Raw genomic sequence first — 12845 nt, forward strand, 5'->3', positions numbered from 1 at the left:
CCAGCAAGACAGGGAGCTGGGGCGCAGCCCAGAGGCTCGGGGCAGCAGCCCACATGCCCGTCCCTGCAGGCAAATCACGTGGCAGATTTCATGCCCCCACTTTCGGGGCTCCGTCCTCACTGCCCCACCCCCAACCGACACCAGCTGCAGTGGGGGAGGGGTGCTGGCTCAGCTGCTCCTTCCTGCAGGGTCCCAGGCCCATGCCGTGGGGACAGCTCAGGAGTGAGAGGGCTGGGACGCACTGGAGGCCAGGTGGCGGCTGCGTCCTCGGCGTCTGGGGGTGGGGCTTCATCTGCTGGGTTTGTGGTGCAGCCCGTGGTGGGCCTGAGGTCTCGTGTGTTTAAGGCCCTTCACGGGCTGGATCAGGAGCTGGGTCCATCCATCTTTTAATGGTTTGGATCTTGGCTCAAGGTCCCCTGTTTAGAATTTAGTTTTCATGACCGAGAACACGTCTGTCCTAGGTCTGCGAATTTGCCCTGAACCTGACCAACGGGAGTGCGCCCGAGGAGACAGTGCCCACCAGCGCCCGGCAGCAGCTCATCGCCACCTGGGTCAAGGCCAAGCAGCTGCTGCAGCAGCAGATTGGGCCACGGCTGGGCACCGAGGAGCAGGTGGGCGCCCCTACCCACATCTGGGCTCCGAGGCCCTGTGGACATAGAGATCCGAGACAGCCGGGGGTGGTGGGGCCCCGGGACGACTTAGCTCCAGATGGAGCCATCGCGGTTGGCCTGGGCACTCCCTTTTCCCACTGAGCTCACCGCCGCTGGCTGCCCTTGAGTGCGGCACGGGGCCTCCTCTGCCCACCCATCCACGGGGTCTGTGAGCTGCTGGGTCTGTGGGGGTGCTGCCCTCTCCCGAGGAGGAGTGGGCCCAGGGCCGGCCCCATGAGCTCCTGGAAAGCCGGATGGAGAAGGGGCCTTGGAGCCTGGCCAGGAGCCAGGGCCTAGTGGGGTCCAGGGAGGCGGGGAGGGTCCAGGCGTCGACCTGCCTGCCCCAGGCAGCCACCATGTCAGGCCCACTGGTCCTTCCCTCCTCGGGGGTCACCCAGCTGTCAGACAAGGCTGCCTCACACATGGGGGCCGCATGGCCTTGGGGCTCCTCGTTGTATGAGAAGATGACCTGCAGGTCAACAGTTACAAAAAACAGCCTAAGGTATAAACGCTCCCAATTCCATGGTCTGATTATTGCCGTAAAACTAATATCTCGCAGTGTTAAATTCATGCATATTCCAGACTCCCCCTGCACCCTTGGGCTGATACACTCAGGGAATCCTCCCCACCAGGGCACCAGTGAGGATGTCAGCTCGGTGACCAGAGTCCTCGTTGCCTTGGAAATGTACTCATGCAACGGGCTGGGCCTCATGGACTTCACTGTCCCCTCCCTGGCCCAGGTAAGTGTCCCCAGGAGTCCCGGGAGGCCAGGGGCCAAGAGGCGAGGACGCCGAGGCTCTTGCCCTAGGTGGCTGGAACTCAAGCCCCATCATGCATGCTCACCCCCACTCTGCCCTGCTCTCCTCCACCTCCCAACGGAGCCGTGCCCCCTCCACGCACTTCCTTCAGCTTCATGCTCGGAGCATCCCTGTCTCCTGGTATGAGGCAAACGCTGTCTGAGCGGACCCTCCGTGTCTCACCCAACCCTGAGCTGCTCAAGGGCAACCAGGGGCTGCACACGCCAGTCCTGTGTCCAGGACACCCTGTGGGGTGTCGGAGCTACAAGGACATCAGGGGCCCTCATGGGCACGGACGTGGCAGCTCAGCTTTTGTGGCACGGTGGCCCTTCACAGGCCACGCCTCTGTTTAGAATCACACGCGCTGTGTGGTCCGTGGGGGCTGCAGGCCGTTGGAAGGTCGTTGTCACTAACACGGTGCCCCTTCTCTTGCTACCCACCGGAAGTTGGTGAAAATGGCTTCTGAGTGCAACTGGTCGGACCCCCTGGTGGAGCTGCAGACCCTGACCCGGCTGACCCACTTCGCCCATGCGGCGCGTGACCATGAGACCACCATGGCCTGCGCTCACAGGGCTGTGGAGATGGGCATCAAGTACCTGAAGAAATTTGGGCCGTAAGTAACCCTCATGACTGAACAATTTCCCCCAAAACGGGCAGGGAGCACGGGCCTGGGCTGCAATCACAGATCAGGGTGCGTGTGAGCGTCCCACTAGGTCTCCAGGCCCAGTCCAGAAAGCTTGCCACAGGCCTTAGCCACGTGCACAGGCAGCCCCCGTCCTGCCAGCCCCGTGCCCTCATGGACAAGTCAGCAGTGGCCCCGTGGAAAGCTGGTCAGGAAGGGTTCTGAAGTCACGTGGGCCTCAGCAGGAGGGGTGTGGCCTGCTGGCTGCGTGTGCATCGGAGGCACAGAAAGGGGGGCCTCAGCCTTCAGAGGCTGGGACAAAGGGCCACAGATGGGGGGACTCCCACCCCAGATGGTTCCTGCTCACAGTTCCGGAGGCTGGAAGTCCCATCGAGGTGTGGCAGATTCGGCGTCTGCCGAGGGCCCCTTCCTGTCTCACAGACGGTGCCTCCCAGTGTGTCCTCACATGCGGGAAGGGGCAGGGCTCTCTGGGGTCCCTCCATCCCCATGATCCAACCCCCCTCAAAGGCCACCCCAACACCATCACTGTGGGGGTGAGGATCGCCCAGCATGGGAACTTTGAGGGGACACGGACCTCCACCCATGGCAGGTAGGGAACTTTGAGGGACACGGACCCCCCACGGCAGGTAGAGGGAACTTTGAGGGGACACGGACGCTCCACCCACGGCAGGTAGAAGGGAACTTTGAGGGGACACGGACGCTCCACCCAGGCAGGTAGAAGGGAACTTTGAGGGGACACGGACGCTCCACCCACGGCAGGTAGAAGGGAACTTTGAGGGGACATGGACATTCAGCAGGTAGAAAGCTGCCATTTCTAACGACATACAGCTTTGAAGTAATTTTGAATAGACAGATATGCACGCTAATTAAATTTGAAAATAAGGGTAATTTCAATGAAAGAAAATGGCCTCTGACTTGGGTCCCTCACTCGCCCTCCAGAGTCAGCCGTGCTGCCAGGCCCTCGTTGTCAGCATAGCCGGACACAGAACATTCCCATTCTTTAATTTTCACAGATCTCACTTTTAGTGGCTTACCATGTTCCATCCAGTTGAGCAATTATTATCATCCCTAGTCTTTCCCCAATTTTTGAATATGAGGCTGTTTTCCATCTGTTGCTATTGTAAATACTTCTGCAGTAAAGGTTGTTTTCCTTGAGGTTCTTTTTGGCTAATTTCCTGGGTCTAATAATCCTGGAAGATGAAACCACGGACCCAAAGGCTGTAAAGATGTTTTCTGTGGCCAAATGGCCAGTATGGGCAGCACCTGCCAGAGCCAAGGAGCGCCCCAGGCCCACGCCCCGTCTTCCCACAGCCCTGCCCACCGGGATAGTTCCAGGGCCTGTGTTGGCCACGCTCGTGGGGATTCGAGGCCAACATAGGAACGTGCTGAGATGCCTTTCACGTTGGCAACTTCCACGTGTCCAGGGTCTCCTGGGTGCTCAGAGGCGCAAGCAGGCCAGTGCTCAGGACTGGCACCATGTACCAGGCCCCCCGTTCACTCAGTGCCCAGGACGGGGCATCATGTGCCAGGACCCCGTTCACTCTTCTCAGTGCCCAGGATGGGGCATCACGTGCCAGGACCCCATTCACTCTTCTCAGTGCCCAGGACGGGGCATCATGTGCCAGGACCCTGTTCACTCTTCTCATTGCCCAGGACGGGGCATCACATGCCAGGACCCCGTTCAGTCTTCTCATTGCCCAGGACGGGGCATCACGTGCCAGGACCCCGTTCACTCTTCTCATTGCCCAGGACGGGGCATCACATGCCAGGACCCCGTTCACTCTTCTCATTGCCCAGGACGGGGCATCACGCGCCAGGCCTCCGTTCACTCTTCTCATTGCCCAGGATGGGGCATCACGGCCAGGACCCCATTCACTCTTCTCAGTGCCCAGGATGGGGCATCACGCGCCAGGCCTCCGTTCACTCTTCTCATTGCCCAGGACGGGGCATCACGCCAGGACCCCATTCACTCTTCTCAGTGCCCAGGACGGGGCATCACGTGCCAGGACCCCATTCATTCTTCCATTGCCCAGGAGGGGCATCACGCGCCAGGCCTCCGTTCACTCTTCTCATTGCCCAGGATGGGGCATCACGCGCCAAGACCCCATTCACTCTTCTCATTGCCCAGGACGGGGCATCACGCGCCAGACCCCATTCACTCTTCTCAGTGCCTAGGACGGGGCATCACGTGCCAGGACCCCATTCACTCTTCTCATTGCCCAGGACGGGGCATCATGCACCAGGACCCCATTCACTCTTCTCATTGCCCAGAAGGGGCATCACGTGCCAGGCCTCCGTTCACTCTTCTCAGTGCCCAGGACGGGGCATCACGTGCCAGGACCCCATTCACTCTTCTCAGTGCCCAGGATGGGGCATCACGTGCCGGGACCCCATTCACTCTTCTTAGGGCCCAGGATGGGGCATCACATGCCAGGCCTCCGTTCACTCTTCTCATTGCCCAGGACGGGGCTTCATGCGCCAGGACCCCATTCACTCTTCTCAGTGCCCAGGACGGGGCATCACGTGCCAGGACCCCGTTCACTCTTCTCATTGCCCAGGACGAGGCATCACATTCCAGGCCTCCATTCACTTCTCGGTTGGCAGGCACTACTGTTCCCAGGCTCTAGAGCAGGAAATGGGCAGACAGAGGCCAAATTGCTCCTGAGGCCACCCAGCTGGGGTGAGTGGCAGAGCTGGGACTGAACCCAGGTGATGGGCTGTAAGCACTGCCTCGGCAGGGGTGAGGCTATGAGTGCTCAGGAGGCTGCCAGCCCTGCCAGGAGCCGTGCACCTGGGACCCTGCCCTGCTGGCCTGGTGCTGCCATGCGTGGTGCCCCACGTTCACCAGGGGGGCTAGAGGGAGAGTGTGGCAGCAAAGGGCCGGAGCAGAGTTGGGCTGGAGCCCAGTCCCGCCGTTTTCTCTTTGCCAACATCGAGGGGCTTTTCATTGCGAATGATCTTTCTTCCAAAACAGTATGGACAGGATTCCGTGCCAGGCCCCCCTCTTTGGCATCCCTCTGTTGGAGGCTAGAGGTTACCGTTTTCCCTGCGGACTGTAATAAAAATCAATTTGCTTCCAAAAGGAAAACTCACCTGCTTTGATGTCCCTCCCTGGCCTTCCTGTGCAGGTGGGGCCGGGGGTGCGTCCCCAGCCCTACAGCTCGGGTATAAGCAGGAGATGCCTGCCACCCACCCCAGCCCCTCAGGTCCTGGATGTGCTGAGGCTGAAAATACATCTATCTGGCTCTGGACATGCTGAGACACCAGGCTGAGATCAGAGGAGCAGGAAATAGAACTGCCCCAACCTTCTCAGCAGCCACCACTTGAAGCAAAAAGAAAATAGAACATTCCAAGTGGAGGTAATTGTCAGCCTGGAATTCGAGCTCACCCAAACTATCACATATCAGGTCAAAATAAGCCATTTTAGACAAAAGGACCCAGAGACTGTACTTCCCATACACCATTTTTAGAAAGTTTCTTGAGGATATGATCCAGAAAAACAAGGAAGTAAACCAAAAAAAGAAAAGGAAAGATATGTGGGATTCAACCTAGAAAGGTAGTCGAGAGCTGTCCCCAGATGGACGCTGTGCGGAGACAGCTGCCTGACTGCAGTGGGTGGTTCAGGAGGACCCTGGGGAGGGTGGGGAAACAGAGTCCTTCGTGGGACGAGTGGGGACAGTTCAGAGGGGCACACCAGTTAGAGAGTCCAGGAAACCAAGTCATAGCCAGACTCCAGTGAGAAACGTGGTGTTCACTGATATTCCACTTTTAGGATTAACTTGTTGACAAAGAAAGCAGCATTGTGACAAAAGGAAAGGATTGATTTTGACAATACAAAAGTGAAGGAAAAGCGCAGGTAACATATGCTGGTAGAGCAGGAAGGACGAGCTAAGGGAGGTGTGGGTGTTGTGGTCCTCACCGGGAAGGTGAGTCACCAGGGTCACAGTGGGGACCAGAAGATGAGAGGCTGGCGTGATGTCGTAGGTGCCAAGGTGATAGGTGGGGATTAAGTGTCATGCGGTCACTGGCCACACAAGTCAGTTGGAAGGGGCTGCAGGGAGTCTGAGTGAGCTGAACTGCGTTCATCCTCGTAAGCAGCCTGTAGGTCGAGGTTGCAGCAAGCTGTGATTGTGCCACTGCACTCCAGCCTGGGTGACACAGCGAGACTCTGTCTCCAAACAAAACAGAACAAACATTATTTCTAACAGAAATAAACTACAAAGTCAGCATCATAGAGGTGACGGTGCAGAGTGCTGCTGCATAAAGCCTCCTCATAACTGAGTTACAATTACTTCCCCAAGTGTGGAGGGCACAGCGGCACACAACAGAAGGATGTGGGTCTGGGTGCTCTGGCTGTGCCACTGCTGTGTAAATTGACTTAAAAATCATTTTTTCTGTTAAATTAGCTAAAGCTGTAAATTTATATATATGGTGACAGGGAAAAGGGGGGGGTCATGTGAGACTGGAAAAATTGGATTTCCAGGTTAGGACTTTTGGAAAGTCCTTTGTGGACCATTGCTGTCCTCTAGTGGCACTTAGTGTCATTGCACCCAGCGGGAGCCCCTCTGCCCTGGGTGCAGTGTGGGCGCCTTTCCACCAACCACAGGTGGGTGGGTGCTCCTGTGTGCAGGCAGCCTGGGTGCCAGGAGACTGGAGAGACCCCGCAGGCGTGCTGCTCAGTAGGAGATGATGTGGTCACCTCGCTGGTCACTGTCAGAGCCACAGGCCCTTCCCCAGTCCAGCAGGACCCATGCCCACATCCAGCAGATGACCAGCCTTTGTAAGAGATACTTTAAAAAGTTTACACGTATTTCAGTTCTTCATTCTAATTTCTTTCCATTTTGAAAATTATGTGTAGAAACTCTAGCATGGAATTTGCCACAGAGAAGCTTTTATGATAGCATTTTACACTAATAGCAAAAATGGCTTTCCATTCCTGGTGAAAAGTACAGCAGTTACTAATCAGTTCATATTCTCAATTGTGAATTGTGGTTACCAAATCAGTTTCGCATTTATGCTATTAATGTCAAGGAATATATATTAATAAATTTCATGTAGATTATTAAAATACACACCAAATGGGTAAAGAACAATAGTCTAAGAATGTTATTTGGACCTTCCAACTCAGCTTAACATTTTTATGTAACATAATCACCAACAGTGATTTTATATATGTTTATATATTATATATCCATTATGTATAATATATTTATATTTAATGTGGTTAATAATTAAATTTAAAAGTCACCTAGTTCTGGCCTTGAAAGCATAATGGGTATCATACTCTTGTGCTGTGAAAAAGGAAAACTGTAAAACTTGAAAATATACGTGAGACAGTTGTTGTTAGCTGTTGGACAGCAGGCAGTACAAGGCAGCCATTCTTGCTAGAAGGAAATATCGGAAGTGGGCCCCGCATTCTGCCTAAGGGAGCTTCTCACGCTGCAGCCTGGGGAGGGGGCCCAGATGGAAGAGTCGTGGGGAGAAACGGGTCAGGGCTTGGCCCAGATGGAAGAGTCGTGGGGAGAAACCAGTCAGGGCTTGAGCCCCAGATGGAAGAGTCGTGGGGAGAAACGAGTCAGGGCTTGGGGCTGCAGCAGCTGAGGTGTCTGGGACGTGACGCAGGCAGGTGGGGTGGGGCCCTCGTTCTGTGGAGCCACCCGTGAGTCTGTGGCCTGCCTGGTGGTAAAGTGTGTGTGCACAGGACTCGATTCCAGGCCTGGCAGAAAACAGGTATGGAGGGGTCTGTAAACTGACAAGATGCCAGAGGCCATCCTGTGCTAAGAGAAGTTGGAGTTGTGACCAACTCACATCAGGGCATACCTCACTGAACTCCAGGCATTCAGAAAGACACGCCTTAGCAATGGGGCGAGTGCAGACTTGCACCAACAAAGCCTAAACCACATCTCAGTAGGATGAAGCTGAGCCACCAGTAATTAACTTCCTGTCAGAACAAAACCCAACACTTTAAAGGAAGTGGACACAATCCACACTTTCAGCAGCAGAGCCCTCACGATGTCCAGCATAAAGTAAGAAATTACTAGATGTGCGCAAAAGCAAGAAAATGTGGCTCATTACCAAGATGAAAAAAGAGCAGAATAGAAAAAACAGCCAATGGACCCAGCTGTGGTATATGTTGACATGAGCAGACAAGGAGTTGAAAACAGCTGCTGTCAATATAATCACATTTTCAATGGAAATAACTAGTGTACAGACAGGAATTTCAATAAAGAATGGAACTGATAATAAAATCACTGAATGGAATTCCTAGAAATGAAAAATAAAGTGTCTGAAATGGAAACACCACTGGAAGAGCGTATCATCAGGCTGGATACTGAAGAATGGTCAGTAACTTCGAATCCAGGCCAGCAGACTATGAAAACCGAAGCACAGGGAGAAAAACGGAGAAACTAAACGAACAGAGCTTTCCATCTGTGACCCGTGGGGCCATAGCAGGGGGTCTAACCTGAGGGTAACTGGAGTCTCAGGAGGTCAGAGGCAGCAGGGGGAGGCCAAAATACACACATTTGAAAACATAATGGCTGAAAATTTTACAAGTTGAATTAAAAATATCAACCTGGAGATGCAAGACTTTCAAGGAACCCCAAGTGGGATAAACGCAAAGAAAACCACACCTGGCTCCATTGTGGGGGAATCGTAGTCACATTGCTGAAGACCAAAGACCGGGAGCAGATCCTGGGAAGGAGTTAGCATGGGGACGGATTTGTGCATACGGGAAAACCAGGGCAAGAATTGCTGCTGGCTTCTCATTCGAAACGATGCAAACCAGAATACAAAGGATGACGGTTTTTAAGTGTTAAAAAAAGAAAACCTGTCAGTCTAGAATTCTGTATCCGCCAGCAATAGTCCTCACAAATGAAGACAGAATCAAGACATTTTAAGATTAATAAAAGCTAAGAGGAGCCACTCCCAGCGGATCCTCAGAAGAGGACATGCTAGAGGAGATGAGAAACACCAAAAATGGTAAATGTGGGGGTAAACATAAAAGACTTTTTTCCCTTTCAGTTCTTAAATTCGAGAAACACTTGACCTTTTAAAGCAAAAATATTTGCTTTTCCGAGGCAAATATTTAAAGCTAAAATATTAGCGATTCCGAGGGCTCTCGTGCTGCGCATGACGTGGAGTGGGACTCAGGTGACGTAGAGCCGTGGTTGGTGAAGGATGCACACTGCAATCCCTAGAGCAAATACTAAGAAATGGAATAAAGCAAAGAGATACAATGAAAAATCTAATAGAGAATATGAATTGGGATACTAAAAAATATTCCATTCATGCAAAAAAAGGGAGGAAAGGAACAAAGAACATGTAAGTCAAAAGGAAAGCAAGGAGCAAATGGTGGGTTTGACCCTGGCCATGTCAGTCATCCCACTAAACGTAAATGAACCAACACTGCAGCTAAAATGCAGTTTATCTCACAGCACATAGGAGCAAGACCCAGTGATAAACTATGTACAGGAGACCCTCTTCAAATGTAAAGACACAGATTAAAGGTAAAAGGACGGGAGAGAGGCACTCTGCAAGCACCAACCACGAGAGAGCTGGCGTCCGGTTAAACGGCCCAGGCACGCGATCCGAGGTAGACATTTCTCATAAGAAAGATTAAATCTCAAGAAGACATAAAAATGCTAAATGTGTGTTCACCTAATAGCAGAGCTTGAAGTAAGTAAGTACTTCCTTTACAGGAAGTAAAGCATGGATGCATCTACGATTCTAGCTGTAGATTTTAACATTCCTCTCTCAGCAGCTGACAGAACAAAGTAGGGGGAAGTCACTGAGGCTACAGATGAAAGGAACAGACCTCACTCATTGGCATTTATGGAACACTCAACAACTGCATAACACAGATCAAAATGTTTAGGACGGCAGTACCCAGGAAACTGAGCTCTCCTTCCTGCCCTGCCCAGGTCGCCATGCCCGCCTGAGAAGGTGGTTTCAGCTTCAGACCACCGGCTTGCATTGGGCACTGCAGGCCCGTGCAGGCCAAGGGGCAGTGCCTTCCTCCTTTGACTCCTTCGGGACAGAGGGGCAGAAGCAGCTGTCTGTTCCTGCAAGCAGGTTCCTGGCTCTGGGACCCTGGCCCATGAAGGGAGTCTACCCGTGAGCCAGCATCTTTCTCATAGAATAAATCTGGTGCCTCCTCTGAGCTGAGCCGCAAAGGCGTGCTCCCCCGTCCATGGTGGGAATCCTGCTTTAGTGTATGTGGCATTGCAGCCCCAGCCACGGCAGCGCTGGAGCAGTGAACGTCCAGGGATGAGGAGTCGTGGAGCTGATGCTGCTGTTGACACCCAGGATTGTGTGCCCGGCCAAGCTCTGGGTGCAGAGTGGACCTTCTGAGGCCAGACTTCCATGTGGGCCTGGGCAGCAGGGCCTGTACAGGGGAGAGGCCCCAAAAGAGGGGCTAGTTCTGTGGATCTGCTGCTGCACAAGTCCCTCTAAAGATTAGTCATTAAAAAAACAGCGATTCTTCCCCATGGTTCTGGGGGCTGACTGGACACAGCCAGTTAGTTTTGGGTTGGGGTCTCTCATAAGGTTACTGTGAGAGTCAGTGGGGGCAACAGTCTTGACGGTCCACTGGCTGGATGTCCCCACAGCCCACTCCCACCCTTGCCACGTGGCTGCCAGCTCCGTGGTTGACAGCATTCCCAGAGTGGCTGTCTCCGGCGCCCAGGCCACACGTGGGCACTCCAGGCCTCAGAAGACCGGGGCCCCTTGCCCTGCATCCCTGCAGTCTGGCGAGTCCCTGAGGCTGGCTCAGATTCGGGGAGGGCGGAGCCCTGTGCACATGTGCTTGTGGGCCAGGAGGTGCCCCATCTTAGAATACCACCTGCGTGGTCCACAGGTCAAGACAGTGACCCAGGGAGGGAGGACCTGAGGTGGGCCACAGTGGCCTCCCTCCTCACTGGCCCCATGTCCTGCAGCGAGGAGTCCCGGCTGGTGGCAGAGATGCTGTGCATGGCCACAGCCATCCAGGGCAGGAGCATCATGGAGAACCTGAAGGGCCGGAAGCAGCTGCGGCTGGTGGCAGCCAAGGCCTTCACGGAGAGCGCCAGGTGCGTGGCTCTAAAGGGGCTGGGGTGGCACTGTGGGGGCTCTGTCCCTCCCCTGCTGTGCGGGACCCGTGTGCTCACCAAGGCTGAGGTCCGTCCTGTGGGCCCAAGGGAGGGCTCCTGCCAGCAAGGGCGAGGTGGATGGTGTGGCCAGTTCAGGGCACAGTCTTCAAGGAGGTGCGGTGGCCCCCTCTTGCCCTTGTACCTGCCTGGGCTCCTACAGCCTGACCTTGGTGGGGGTCTGACCCTGTGCTGCCCGGAAAGGCCCACTGGAGAGGATGCAGCAGGGACGCCTGAGCAAGCCACATGCCCAGGAGGGAGCAAGCGCGTGGATGGGCCCTGGGCGCCCGACCTTCCTGTCCTTCCCGGTCCAGAATCTCCAGGTGGGCCCAGGTGGAGCCACCGCATCATGACCTGCCCTCTTTCAGGTTTGGAGGCATCGCGGGCAGTGGTGCCCTGGTGATGCTGGCCGCGCGGCACTACTGGAACGCCTGGCTCCCACTCCTGTCCTCAGCCGTCTACAGGAAGAAGGCCAAGGGTGCCCTGAAGAGGATCATCGGCATCATCAACAAGACAGAGGCCGGAAAGCAGGTGCGCCAGCCCCGGAGGGGGCTCCTGACTCCCACTGAGGCCTCTAGTGGGTCTTCCGGAAAGGACTGGAGAGACTCCCAAAGAAAGACAGACCCCACAGGCCCCCCAGAGGGTGCACCAGCACCAGCCAAGGAGGGGAGGGGGTTAAGGGGGGTCCCCAAGTCCCAGCACTGCGGGGCCCCTGCTGGACTTGGGGTTCAGCCCTGACCTCCCCCAGCAACACACATGCACTGAGGGGCTCTCAGCCCTGGAGACACAGCAGGGGGTAGAGAGTGAGGCCAGCACAGTCCCTGCCTTAAGGGGCTTGGAGTCTAGGCAGGGAGGACAGGCCCCACCTGCCATGAGAGAGGGTGGCCCTGAGGAACAGCACGCAGAGGGCAGGGCAGGGGGCGGGAGCTGGGCCACAGGTGCGTCTGGAGGTTTAAGGCAGAGTGGGGTGGTGGGGAGCGGAGCCCCCAAGGCCCAGGGGATGGGGCAACCCAGGGAGGACGGTTGAAGGAGAGGGGCCATGTGGACCCAAGAGTGCACCTCCTTCTAGGGCTGTTGGAGGGAAGCTAGGCCTGGGTCCTGGGTGGTCCTGCAGGCCTCTCCAAGAGCAGGAGCCTGGCCAGCTTCTCCCTGGGCGCACACTGGCAGGACAAGCCTCGGCCTTGTGGACTGGGCTTCCTGAGCAGGCTCTGGAGTTGGTGAAGGCTTCGTGCTCCTGGCTCACAGGTCTGTGGATGCAGCTCCCTGCTGGGAGATGGGGAGGCCTCCCCCTCCTCCTGGAAGGAGGCTGAGACTCTCGGGTTGGGGTCAGTCTTCAGACCAGGGCTGAGCCAGACCTGCCCACTCTGAGCTCTCTTCTGCTGGTCTCAGCTGTAACCAGGAATCAGGAGTCAGCCACAGAGAACTCACAAAGTGGAGCCCTTCTAAAAGAAGCAGAGCCTCATAACCCAAAGCTCCAGTGGGAGGAGGAGGACAGGGGAGTGCGGCACAAGACAGCAGGCACAGACAGTGGGCACAGCCACAGAAGCCGCTGCGCTAGATCCTCAGTTGCATGCCCAAGGCAGCTTCTTGGCCTGACTTTGAAAAGGCTGTGTTGGGGCCTCTGGGCTGT

General features: G+C 55.3%; 1 protein-coding gene across 1 annotated transcript in view; it reads left to right on the plus strand.

Moving 5' to 3' along the window:
* The window catches only part of CFAP46 (cilia and flagella associated protein 46), a 114293-nt gene that overhangs the window by 28758 nt on the left and 72690 nt on the right, over window positions 1–12845 (plus strand). Inside the window, 5 exon segments of the mRNA XM_030805013.1 lie at window positions 462–611; window positions 1283–1390; window positions 1894–2060; window positions 11027–11158; window positions 11584–11746. Of these exon segments, the coding sequence (XP_030660873.1) occupies window positions 462–611; window positions 1283–1390; window positions 1894–2060; window positions 11027–11158; window positions 11584–11746 (720 nt within the window).

Source organism: Nomascus leucogenys, chromosome 3, assembly GCF_006542625.1.
Source record: "Nomascus leucogenys isolate Asia chromosome 3, Asia_NLE_v1, whole genome shotgun sequence".
In the NCBI taxonomy this organism is placed as follows: Eukaryota; Metazoa; Chordata; class Mammalia; order Primates; family Hylobatidae; genus Nomascus; species Nomascus leucogenys.